This window comes from Oncorhynchus keta, unplaced genomic scaffold (genome assembly GCF_023373465.1).
Source record: "Oncorhynchus keta strain PuntledgeMale-10-30-2019 unplaced genomic scaffold, Oket_V2 Un_contig_17214_pilon_pilon, whole genome shotgun sequence".
Taxonomy (NCBI): domain Eukaryota; kingdom Metazoa; phylum Chordata; class Actinopteri; order Salmoniformes; family Salmonidae; genus Oncorhynchus; species Oncorhynchus keta.
In genome coordinates, this window is record NW_026280350.1 from 159,782 (window position 1) to 173,336 (window position 13,555).

The 13,555-nt window shown below is 42.7% G+C and overlaps 1 protein-coding gene across 1 annotated transcript; it reads left to right on the forward strand.

The window, feature by feature from the left end:
* Window positions 1-769: 769 nt before the first annotated feature.
* Window positions 770-13,277, forward strand: LOC127919606 (oocyte zinc finger protein XlCOF20-like). The gene is made up of 3 exons (XM_052503349.1): window positions 770-959; window positions 8,855-9,071; window positions 11,092-13,277. The coding sequence occupies exons 2-3, from the start codon at window positions 8,873-8,875 to the stop codon at window positions 11,943-11,945; spliced, it is 1,053 nt and encodes a 350-aa protein (XP_052359309.1). The 5' UTR covers window positions 770-959; window positions 8,855-8,872; the 3' UTR covers window positions 11,946-13,277.
* Window positions 13,278-13,555: the final 278 nt, after the last annotated feature.

Consider the following 13,555-nt stretch of genomic DNA (forward strand, 5'->3'; position numbering starts at 1 on the left):
CACTTTGCCGGTTGATAACCAGCGCACTTTCTCTATGTTGTAAAAAGCGTTACATGGTCGCTGCTCATGTCCTTAACGTAGTGCAGAAAATACGAGTTTAGGGGCCTTGCTTTAAGTTCACCATTTTCACTGTAGTGTCAAACGTCTTTCAAGCTGCGGTGGATGCGGCAGTAAACCCAAGTGGGGTCGGGAGCAACTGTTCGCGCGTTACCACTCCACTATGTCTCCCTGTCATGGCCTTTGTGCCATCAGTACAGATACCAAACGTGAGCAGCAGCTACGTTCGGAATTCCCACGAGAGAGCAGCGGTTAATGCGATTGGATGTTAATTATTTGACCATTTGTATTTGACATTTTGTTATTTCACTGAACACTAGATGGTTTCATTTTTATTTTTGGCAGTGAAATGAGGCTATTCAGGCTAGAAAAAACCCTCACCCAAATGTATAGCCCCGTTGGAAAATATACATGGACTGTTTTATTAATGTGAATCACATTTTTAATACCTGGTCTACGGTATCCGGAAGGATGCTGTTGTGAGCCATGACCAGCCTTTCAAAGCACTAAATGGCACTTCATGGCTACTGTCTGTCATGCCTCTTCTTCGTTGGTAGATTGTATTTATCGATTACAAGTCAGTATAGTAACATGGTGATAGTAAAGGATAACAGATGCTATACACTATTGGAATAATATAACATCACACTGCAGATAGAATGTAATGACAGCTGTCTTGTTTTGGTTGAAATATCTATTTTCGTTTGTTTTGCCTGACTTCTCTCCGTCGGAGGCCTGTAAAACATGCACATTGACTACGCTGATACGACGCTCACGAACATTTCCTGCCGCATCTCATAATCCAGACCAAACTCACTCAAAGTGGACACATTGTTTCCAGTTTGCTCTACGAGACCTCACTACTTCCTATTATTTTCAGCCAAACAGGAAATCAGTTCCAGGTAACCTATTGCTAATGATTATTATTTGTTTTAATGATGCTTGTAACACGGTCTGTAAACCAACACATTCCAGGATGAAACCGCTCTGGTTTCCGCGGCCTGGTTTTGTTGTTCCCCCAGCTAGTTAGCTGTTAGCCAGTTAGCAACACATCTCCCGTCAAAACCCGTTTGTGTAGCTAGCTAGCTAACATGCTAACTTTATTTCAGGTTCACGGTTGAAGTGTGACTTTTATTTAATAGTTAGCCAGCTGTCGACTCATCGTGAGTAAAATGACTGTTGTGAGGAAATAGCTAACCGGCTGCTCCTTGTTTAGCCAAACCAAATATTTGTATAACTAACCTATCTAGGTAGCTAACTCGCAATATTATGACTAACCGTTGCTAAACTTCCCGGTTTCCCGATTATGCAAAAAGTTAATCCCTTGAACAAACCTACAGTGTCATTGCGCAAAATGGTATGCAGCATCATATCTGGATATTTGTGCACTTTCGATAAATTCAACGTATGCAGAACGCACTGCAACGCAAGGCAAACGCATTGTTCCACTGCCTGCCTGTTCATCCCGTTATCAAGATATACTGAATATACTGTACTCTATACCATCTACTGCATCTTGATGTAACTAGTCACTTTAAACAATGCCACTTTATATAATGTTTACATACCCTACATTACTCATCTCATATGTATATACTGCACTCTATACCATCTACTGCATCTTGCCTGTCGTTCTGTATATGTACATCTTCTTATTCATTCCTTTACACGTGTGTGTGTGTGTAAAAGGTAGTTGTGAAATTGTTAGATATTACTGCATGGTCGGAACTAGAAGCACAATCATTTCGCTACACTCGCATTAACATCTGCTAACCATGTGTATGTGACCAATAAGATTTGATTTGAATTAATGAATGTACTTCTGGTGCACCAAAATCCATTGTGGTGACGTGATCAAGGCGTAACCATTGTTCCATAACGTTCCATAACGTTTTCAAGCAAATTAAGAAGGAATGTCAATCAAAATTTGTGTTTCCATCAAAAATAATAAGGCCAAAGATTTTTATAACTAAACTAAGATAAACCACAGCCTGTCGTTTCCAATGGGAACAGATTATAGTGGGCAGAATGAGCGTGAGCTAGCGAGATCCTATTGGCCCGTTCATACATCTGCATATTTCCGTTAGGGAATGCCTACTCTGTGAAATGAGCCGTCTGCAATAACTCTATTCAACTTTGCACTCCTACATTTAAAAAAAAAAAAAAAACTTTGAAGAACGATGCTCCTGTGAGGATGGGACATTTCCTAGCAACAATAGTCCTTGCAGTGCTTCTGCCGTGAAGTCTTAGAGACACAAAAACACATCTGCTGCAGATATAATGATATCCAGCTTCTTGGACTTGTAAGACACTTGTGTTGTACAATTAATCCCTGTGGCTATAAATGCCACACAATCCACCCCTTCTTTACAATGAGTTTATCCAGATCACTTGATTTACCTTAAAACACCAACAACTGGTTGCAATGCCTCCCCCTGTCATATCTTCACCAACTGGTTGCAATGCCTCCCCCTGTCATATCTTCAACAACTGGTTGCAATGCCTCCCCCTGTCATATCTTCACCAACTGGTTGCAATGCCTCCCCCTGTCATATCTTCAACAACTGGTTGCAATGCCTCCCCCTGTCATATCTTCAACAACTGGTTGCAATGCCTCCCCCTGTCATATCTTCATCTTCAACAACTGGTTGCAATGCCTCCCCCTGTCATATCTTCAACAACTGGTTGCTATGCCTCCCCCTGTCATATCTTCACCACTGTTGCATATCTTCAACAACTCTTCCCCCTTCGACTCTCTTCAACTGCCATATCCACAATAGGTCATATCTTCAACAAGATCTGCTGCACAGCCCTGATCCTTGACACAACTCGATGCCTCCCCCTCACTAACAGGGCACTCAACTGGAAGTATGCCTCCCCCCATATCCACAGTTGCAACAATTTTGCATTCACAGATTCTTCAATATCATACTTCTCCCATCTGCAAACATTTGATCATGTCCTTTACGATTCCATATCCCCGACTGTAATGGTTTTGACATAAATGCTCTGACCGCATATCTCACATATCCAAGCTTCACTTGTTCAGGTAGAGTCTCCTCAAACAACAATAATATCGACAGGCTTTTCCCCTTCCTTCCATTCACCATACGGGTCAGGTGACGTGCACTGACCAATCCTGGGACTCGTTCAGCTATATCCTCCTTTTGCAGGCTCCGAAGATCAATACAGGTCACTTTTGACGTAGGTTCACCTTTCCCACTGCGTTCTTCACAGTCCTCGGTATTACAAATGGATTTCCCAAATTAACCTCCTTGTCCAAAACAATGCAGTCCGTTAAGAAATGTGTTATTGGACCGGTCCTTGTCTTCTACTACAACTTTGGCCAGTTTTAATTTCCATTCATTGATTTCACTAGTTTCCATTCTTTGATTTCACTAGTTTCCATTCGTTATCACACACTCCACTTGTCACACTTTCAGATTCAAGCACAGTCGCCTTTTCCGTCTTACTCGCTTCTTGGAACCGGTTGTTGTCATTGGATCTTTTGGAATCCTTCAGAATAAGAGTCCTGTCATGTTTACCAAACATTATGGAATCCTTCAGAATAAGAGTCCCGTCATGTTTACCAAACATTATGGATAAACTGAAGAGGATGCATGTCTCTCCGCCCTAATAATGGGAGTGGTTGTCCACAAAGCGTCTGTCTCGCTCTCTGAACTGGTGGCCTCATCTCATTATTGTAATCAGTTTTTTTGAATATTTGATGAGGGTTGTTGACATCAACTGCCTGTATTCAATTGAGAGAGATGCTATGCTACTACTTGTTTACTATTTGATATATGCTACTAGGCTTTTGCCATGAATATGCATAGCCATCTCGAGACAACTCCAATATAGTGGGGGTTTTTTCTCCTAAAAGTAGCGTGTCCCGAATGTCACGTGTCCTAGTTTTATATCAGTACAGTCATAACGACTTAAGCATTACGAAACTTTTATTTGATCAAATTCATCTAGTGTAGCAATTAAGTCATTGCTTTTGTTGTTGACCAAATTCGACTCACTCCCATTGACCTCCATACAAAACTGCCTGCTTGGTGGGTGAAACAACAAGAAAACGCCCCCTGCTGGAGTGAGACAGATTTGCAGCCGAGTTGGGCCTCTTCCTCTCTGGGTATACTTTATAAATGAATCATTAGTGCTCAATTATCGATACATTTTATACTTGTTATCATACAAAGAATAATTACATATTTTATATAAGATATGTGATTTATTTGTTTATTTGAATCCTAAATGGTCAACAATGTTGTTTGTGTGTACTCTTATCTTGTGTACGTTGTGCTGCAGTAAAAGGTCCATTCTACCCAGGAACACTTTTAGTCTCCAAATCCACTGAGTTTACACCCCCAGGAACACTTCTAGTCTCCAAATCCACTGAGTTTACACCCCCAGGAACACTTCTAGTCTCCAAGTCCACTGAGTTTACACCCCCAGGAACACTTCTAGTCTCCAAGTCCACTGAGTTTACACCCCCAGGAACACTTCTAGTCTCCAAGTCCACTGAGTTTAGGAACACTTCTAGTCTCCATTACATATTTTATATAAGATATGTGATTTATTTGTTTATTTGGAGTTTATCTTGTGTACGTTGCAGTAAAAGGTCCATTCTACCCAGGAACACTTTTAGTCTCCAAAGTTTACAACCCCAGGAACAACCCCAGGAACACTTCTAGTCTCCAAGTTTCAGGAACACTGAGTTTACTGAGTTTACAACCCCAGGAACACTTCTAGTCTCCAAGTCCACTGAGTTTACAACCCCAGGAACACTTCTAGTCTCCAAGTCCACTGAGTTTACAACCCCAGGAACACTTCTAGTCTCCAAGTCCACTGAGTTTACAACCCCAGGAACACTTCTAGTCTCCAAGTCCACTGAGTTTACACCCCCAGCCAGTCTCCCCACTGAGTCATCCAGCCACCCAAGTCATCTCTGCTACCGCTGGCCATGCAGTAGCAGAGATGACTTGGGTGGCTGGAGTCTTTGACAATTTTTAGGGCCTTCCTCTGACACCGCCTGGTATAGAGGTCCTGGATGGCAGAGAGCTCGGCCCCAGTGATATACTGGGCCGTACTTGTAGTGCCTTGCGGTCAGATGCCAAGCAGTTGCCATACCAAGAGGTGATTCAGCCAGTAAAGATGCTCTCAATGGTGCAGCTGTATAACTTTTTGAGGATCTGAGGGCCCCATGCCAAATCTTTTCAGCCTCCTGAGGGGGGAAGAGGCATGGTCGTGCCCTCGTCACCACTGTGTTGGTGTGTTTGGATAAGAGGTCGACCGATTATGATTTTTCAATGCCGATTATTGGAGGACCAAAAAAGCCAATACCGATTTAACATCAATAAAATCAATTTAGGCTGAAGTAAATAATGAAACATGTTCAATTTGGTTTAAATAATGCAAAAACAAAGTGTTGGAGAAGAAAGTAAAAGTGCAATATGTGCCATGTAAGAAAGCTAACGTTTCAGTTCCTTGCTCAGAACATGAGAACATATGAAACCTGGTAGTTCATTTTAACATGAGTCTTCAATATTCCCAGGTAAGAAGTTTTAGGTTGTAGTAATTACTAGCTAGCCATTTCACTTCGTTACACGAGCCTCATCTCGGGAGTTGATAGGCTTGAAGTCATAAACGGCGCAATGCTTGACGCACAACGAAGCGCTGCTGGCAAAACACACAAGTGCTGTTTGAATTCATGTTCACGCGCCTGCTTCTGCCTACCACCGCTCAGTCAGATGCTTGTATGCTCAGTCAGATTATATGCAACGCAGGACACTCTAGATATCTAATAATATCTTCAACCATGTGTAGTTAACTAGTGATTATGATTGATCGTTTTTTATAAGTTTAATGCTAGCTAGCAATTTATCTTGGCTTACTGCATTTGCGTAACATGCAGTCTCCATGTAGAGTGCAATGAGAGAGAGGCAGGTCGTTATTGCGTTGGACTAGTTAACTGTAAGATTGCAAGTTGAATCCCCCGAGCTGACAATGTGAAAATCTGTCGTTCTGCCCCTGAACGAGGCAGTTAACCCACCGTTCCTAGGCCGTTATTGAAAATAAGAATGTGTTCTTAACTGACTTGCCAAGTTAAATAAAGGTATAAAAACAAAATGTTTTTAAAAAATTGGCAAATCGGCGCCCAGAAATACCGAGTTCGATTGTTATGAAAACTTGAAATCTTCCCTAATTAATCGGCCATTCCGATTAATCGGTCAACCTCTAGTTTGGACCATGATAGTTCTTTAGTGATGTGAACACAGAGGAACTTGAAGCTCTCGACCCTACAGACCCGTCAATGTGAATGGTGGCGTGCTCTGCCCTTCGTTTCCTGTAGTCCACTGTCAGCGCCTTTTGTCTTGTTGAGGGAGAGGTTGTCCTGGCACCACGCTGTGTGTTGTCGGCAACACTTAATGGTGACTCGCCAGCATGCACCTGTGCAAAACTCTAAATCACCTTTACTACACACACAGAGACACATACGAAGCTCTGCCTCGCTCTCCGTTTGGCAAATCATCCTCCCGATTCCTGCCTACAAGCAAAAACTCAAACAGGAAGTACCAGTGACTCGCTCAATACAGAAGTGGTCCGACGAAGAAGATGATAAGCTACACAACTGTTTTGCTAACACAGACTGGAATATATTCCAGGAATCATCTGATGGCATTGAGGAGTACACCACATCAGTTACCGGCTTCATTAATAAGTGCATCGACGATTTTGTCCCCACAGTGACTGTACGTACATATCCCAACCAGAAGCCATGGATTACAGGCAACATCTGCACTGAGCTTTAAGGCTAGAGCTTCGGCTTTCAAGGAGCGGGACACAAATCTGTACACTTATAAGAAACCCCGCTATGCCCTCCGACGAACCATAAAACAGGCAAAGCGTTAATACAGGATCAAGTTTGAATCCTACTACACCGGGTCTGTCGCTCGTTGGATGTGGCAGCGCTTGCAAACTATCACAGTATACAAAGCCAAACCCAGCCATGAGCTGCCCAGTGACACAGACGTACCAGAAGAGCTAAATGCCTTCTATGCTCACTTCGAGGCAAGCCACACTGAACCATGCATGAAAGCATCATCTTTTCGGACAACTGCGTGATCACGCTCTCCATAGTGGATGTGAGTAAGACCTTTTTAAATAAGTTAACATTCACAAGGCCGCAGGACCAGACGGATTACTAGGACGCATACGCAGAGCTGACCAGTTGGCAAGACATTTTCTCCCTGACCCAGTCTGTAATACCTACATGTTTCAAGCAGACCACCATCTGTCTAAATGACTGCCACCACGTAGGACTCACATCTCTAGGCTGGTCATGGCTCACATAAACACCATCACCTCAGACACCTAGGTCTCACTCCAATTCACATACCGCCTCAACAGTTCCACAAATTACCCAATCTCTATTGCACTCCACACTGCCCTTTCCCACCTGGACAACAGGAACACGTGAAAATGCTGTTTGTTGACTACAGCTCAGCGTTCAACACCATAGTGCCCTCCAAGCTCATCACTTAGCTAAGGACCCTGGGACTGAACACCTCCCTCTACAACTGGATCCTGGACTTGGCCCTGACGGGCCGCCCATTTATCTGACAATCTAAGGTTGATTATCTACAAGGTTATGGTTGATTGACCTGTTTTAATATTTCACCAGCTTGTGTTATGTTATTGGTTATTGAGGGGTTACTGAGTGAGAAATACTTTGTTTCACCTTGCTGAATTTTGAATGTGGTTTTGGGAAAGCTACTGTTTTATTACTGAGTGTTTAATGCTGACGGTTTGAGAAAACAGTCCACTGCTCTTTATTATTTTGAGTGTTACCAGTGTGAAGCTATATCACGGTGAGTGATTGTATACATTGACTATTAAAGACACCATACTGTTGCTCTTGTTTTGTTGTTGACAATCAAGACTCTCAACACTAATTCCACTGCTCCTAGTGGATGAACATTCTATAATTCTTACACTTCATAATGGAATTAAACCAAACGATTCTAAACTACTTTTAACAAGACTCTCAACACTAATTCCACTGCTCCTAGTGGATGAACATTCTATAATTCTTACACTTCATAATGGAATTAAACCAAACGATTCTAAACTACTTTTAACAATTAAGACTGAAAATGATACAAAAACACGTTGACTTGAAGAACGATGCGGATACAAAGTTTGTTAACACAATGACGGTTTGTGTCGTTCTGTGTGGAAATGGTTAGAAGTAGGCCTTGTGCAAAGAGTTGTATGGATTGTTTAATGTTGTAGAATGTTCAGTGGAAACAGTGCTTGTGCTCCATGGAGTCGTATGGATTGTTTAACTTTACATTAATTCGTTTTTCATACATTTTTAACGTGACAACTCTGTGTGTCAGCATCACTCTGTTACCTTGGAATTGCCCCTAATCTATTCAACATGAATAGCCAGGCGATTTTGAGGTAAGAAAATGCTTGTGTTGCTTATAGGGTGATGTTTGAATCGGCTACTGAGGATGGGGTGGTAATGTCAATCACTGAGTGTATCAGATATTAGTAATGAATTTGAACTGAATATGCTTGTACTCAACAGCCAGTGTTTTTCGTTACTTAATGCCTAATCAGACTGGCTGTTGCCGTCAATCTTATATTTATTTTATGGAAAAAGGTTTCCTGCTGGACGGGATGTGTGGTTAGCTAGCTTAGATACATGTTTGTCTTTTCTGGAGCTATACCACGATCTAGGTTTGTGAAAATCACCCTGAACTCTTTCGGTCTTCTCTTATTTTAGATCCACCTCTAGCCTACCATGTCTGAACCAGGTTCTGGTTGTGGTGTTCCAGCCCAGAGAAGCTCACAGCCTGGTCCAGAGTTGCTGTCAGTGAAGCTGGGGGACTGCAATCAAACAGTGGAACTCAATGTGATTGTCAAAGAGGAGGAGGAGGAGAGAGAAATCAATGAGGGGGAGGAGGAAGAGCGAGAGGAGGACAGGGCCTCTGTTGACTCAGGTAAATTCAGGCTAACATCCTCTTTGGTTCAGAGAGGTAAACAACCCAAAATAAGCATTGATTTTTCTGGTTCATTAAGAAATGTAAACATATGTTTTTGGATGTTGAATAAAATGTTAATTCTGAATATTTAGGCAAGTTAGCTGGCTAACTCACTGATTCTGCTTTGTAGTATAACCCTCAGACTTATGTGTAAGAGGTGAGGCGAGTGCCCCTGAAAAATGGCTACGGACCAATATGCAATGCATTGTAATTTGACAATTGGTTTCAGAGCTGGTCATGGGTGCACCTCAGCCACGCTCAAGGTCCTAGACGATATCATAACCACCACCGATAAAAGACAGTACTGTGCAGCCATCTTCACTGATCTGGCCAAGGCTTTCGACTCTGTCAATCACCGTATTCTTATCGGCAGACTCAATAGCCCTGATTTCTCAAATGACTGCCTCGCCTGGTTCACCAACTGCTTCGCAGACAGAGTTCAGTGTGTTCAATCGGAGGGCCTGTTGTCCGGACCTCTGGCACTCTCTATGGGGGTACCACAGGGTTCAATTCTTGGGCCGACTCTTTTCTCTGTATATATCAACGATGTTGCTCTTGCTGCGGGTGATTCCCTGATCCACCTCTACGCAAAGGACACCATTTTGTATACATCTGGCCCTTCTTTGGACACTGTTAACTAACCTTCAATGCCATTCAACACTCCTTCCGTGGCTTCTAACTGCTCTTAAATGCTAGTAAAACCAAATGCATGCTTTTCAACCGTTCGCTGCCTGCACCTGCCCACCCGACTAGCATCACTACTCTGGACGGTTCTGACCTAAAATATGTGGACAACTACAAATACCTAGGTGTCTGGCTAGACTGTAAACTCACCTTCCAGACTCATATCAAACATCTCCAATCCAAAATCAAATCTAGAATCGGCTTTCTATTTCGCAACAAAGCCTCCTTCACTCATGCCGCCAAGTAAAACTGACTATCCTACCGATCCTCGACTTCGGCGATGTCATCTAGAAAATAGCTTCCAATACTCTACTCAGCAAACTGGATGCAGTCTATCACAGTGCCATCCGTTTTGTTACCAAAGCCCCATATACCACCCACCATTGCGACCTGTATGCTCTCGTCGGCTGGCCCTCGCAATATATTTGTCGCCAGACCCACTGTCTCCAGGTCATCTATAAATCTATGCTAGGTAAAGCTCCACTTTACCCCAGTTCACTGGCCACGATAACAACACCCACCCGTAGCACGCGCTCCAGCAGGTATATCTCACTGTTCATCCCCAAAGCCAGCACCTCCTTTGGCCGCCTTTCCTTCCAGTTCTCTGCTGCCAGTGACTGGAACGAAATGCAAAATTGCTGAAGCTGAGACTTACATTTCCCTCACTAACTTTAAACATCAGCTATCTGAGCAGCTAACCGATCGCTGCAGCTGTACATAGTCCATCTGTAAATAGCCCATCCAATCTACCTACCTCATCCTCATATTGTTTTTATTTACTTTTCTGCTCTTTTGCACATCAGTATCACTACATGCACATCATAATCTGCTCATCTATCACTCCAGTGTTAATCTGCTAAATTGTAATTACTTCGCTACTATGGCCTATGTATGGCCTTACCTCCTCACGCCATTTGCACACACTGTATGTAGACTTTCTTTTTTTTCCTATTGTGTTATTGACTGTACACTTGTTTATTCCATGTGTAACTCTGTGTTGCTGTTTGTGTCGCACTGCTTTGCTTTATCTTGGCCAGGTTGCAGTTGTAAATGAGAACTTGTTCTCAACTTGCCTACCTGGTTAAATAAAGGTGAAATAAAAAAATGCATTGTAATTTGACGTTGTAATTTCACAATGGCATTATCTATGTGTGATGCAATGCAACAAGCCCATTAAAAAGTATTTATTTCAATACTCTGTTATTCCTAATGACTGTTGAATCCTACATTGTTAAACTTAAAGCCGTTGTTCCTCTGTCTGTTTCTTACCCTATATCTGTTTATATTCTTACAGGAGAGATCCCCAACCCAGACTCAGTCAACGAACCCAGTTCCACAGAATCAATACTACCACCTGGTTGTGGGAGTTACCCCTGTCCTCAATGTGAGAAGAGTTTCAGTTCCTCAACTAATCTAAAGAATCATCAAAGAGTACACACTGGAGAAAAACCTTTTGACTGCTCAGCATGTGGGAAGAGTTTCAGTGAGAAAGTAAACCTTAAGAGACACGAGAGAGTACATAGTGGAGAGAAGCCTTACCACTGCACCCAATGTGCGAAGAGCTTCAATCATTCTGGAAGCCTTAAGGAACACGAGAGAATACATACAGGGGAGAAGCCTTACCACTGCTCTCTGTGTGGAAAGAATTTTCGTGTTGCAGGAGGCCTAAAGAATCATCAGAGATCACACAGTGGAGAGAAGCCTTACCACTGCTCTCTGTGTGGGGAGGGATTCACTCAGCTAAGAAGTCTTAAAAATCATGAGAGAATACCCATTGGAGGGAAGCCTGCCTGTCCTTTCAATGTAATTGTCCAAGAGGAGGAGGGAGAGAGGGACATCAATGTGGAGGAAAAGAGAGAAGTTGAGGGAGAGGAGGACAAAAGTGGTGTAGTAGACAGTGCATGTCGGAGCAAAAACCAAACCATGAGGTCGAAGGAATTGTCCGTAGAGCTCCGTGACAGGATTGTGTCGAGGCACAGATCTGGGGAAGGGTACCAAAAAATTTCTGCAGCATTGAAGGTCCCCAAGAACACCGTGGCCTCCATCATTCTTAAATGGAAGAAGTTTGGAACCACCAAGACTCTTCCTAGAGCTGGCCGCCCGGCAAAAGTGGGCAATCGGGGAGAAGGGCCGTGGTCAGGGAGGTGACAAGAACGTTATGGTAACCGTATTACCGCCACACTGGGGTTCATGATGGCAGTCAAATTCCACGTGACCAATTAGGCTTCTCCGAGCTCTGATGCAGCTGATGGTCATTAGTAGCCTACCAAACTTGCTTAAAACCTCTAGTGACACCCAGCCCGTGAACAGGACCGTTGTCATCATCTGACACGAATTAGCATAACGCAATGGACATAAATCTTCCTAGAAAATATTCCTATTCATGAAAATCACAAGTGAAATATATTGGAACACAGCTTAGCCTTTTGTTAATCACCCTGTCATCTCAGATTTTCAACAAAAAAATTATACAGCCAAAGCTAGACAAGCATTTGTGTAAGTTTATCGATAGCCTAGCATAGCATTATGCCTTGCTAGCAGCAGGCAACCTTGTCACGAAAATTAGAAAAGCAATCAAATTAAATTGTTTACCTGAATGAACTTTGGATGTTTTCACTCACGTGACTCCAAGGTAGACAGCCAAAGTTCATTTTTCCCCCAAAATATTATTTTTGTAGGCGAAATAGCTCCGTTTGTTCTTCACGTTTGGCTGAGAAATCGACCGGAAATTGCAGACACGACAACGCCGAAAAAATATTCCAAATTAGCTCCATAATATCGACAGAAACATGGCAAACGTTGTTTAGAATCAATCCTCAAGGTGTTTTTCAAATATCTATTCGATAATATATCCACACGGTTTCTCAGTAGAAGCGATTGGAATGATGGCTACCTCTGTACTTTACGCAAGATTTTCTCCGGGAGCACATGTGACCACTTGCGCAATGTAGCCCCCTACGGTATTCTTCAACATATATGCGTAAAACTACGTCACAGTGCTGTAGACACCTTGGGGAATACGTAGAAAGCGTAAGCTGGTTCATAGCACATTCACAGCTCAATGGGGACTCAACGCAGCGCTTTCAAAATATGGGGCACTTCCGGATTGGATTTTTCTCAGGCTTTCGCCTGTAACATCAGTTCTGTTATACTCACAGACAATATCTTTACAGTTTTGGGAAACGTTAGTGTTTTCTGTCCAAAGCTGTCAATTATATGCATATTCTAGCATCTTGTTTAAAACGGGAACGTTTTTCCCCAAAAAAAAATTCAAATACTGCCCCTAGAGTCGCAACAGGTTAACTGCCTGGTACTCAGCACTCTGCTGTCCCTCTAATCACTCTGGGATCAATGCAAATGTAGTCCAACATCTAATCAAACACTTCATGATAATGGTCCATTCTAAATCAAAACTAAACTAATTTCACACATATTATTTTATAAATGTAAAGACAACAACTTTAAAATCAAGAATAGTCTGATAGGGACAATGTGACAATGTTGATGTGTTGTCACTTGTGGATGATGTGTTGTCACTTGTGGATGATGTCACTTGTGGATGTGTTGTCACTTGTGGATGATGTGTTGTCACTTGTGGATGATGTGTTGTCACTTGTGGATGATGTGTTGTCACTTGTGGATGATGTGTTGCCACTTGTGGATGATGTGTTGCCACTTGTGGATGATGTGTTGCCACTTGTGGATGATGTGTTGCCACTTGTGGATGATGCCCAGCTCGTGCAGCAAGGCAAGAAACA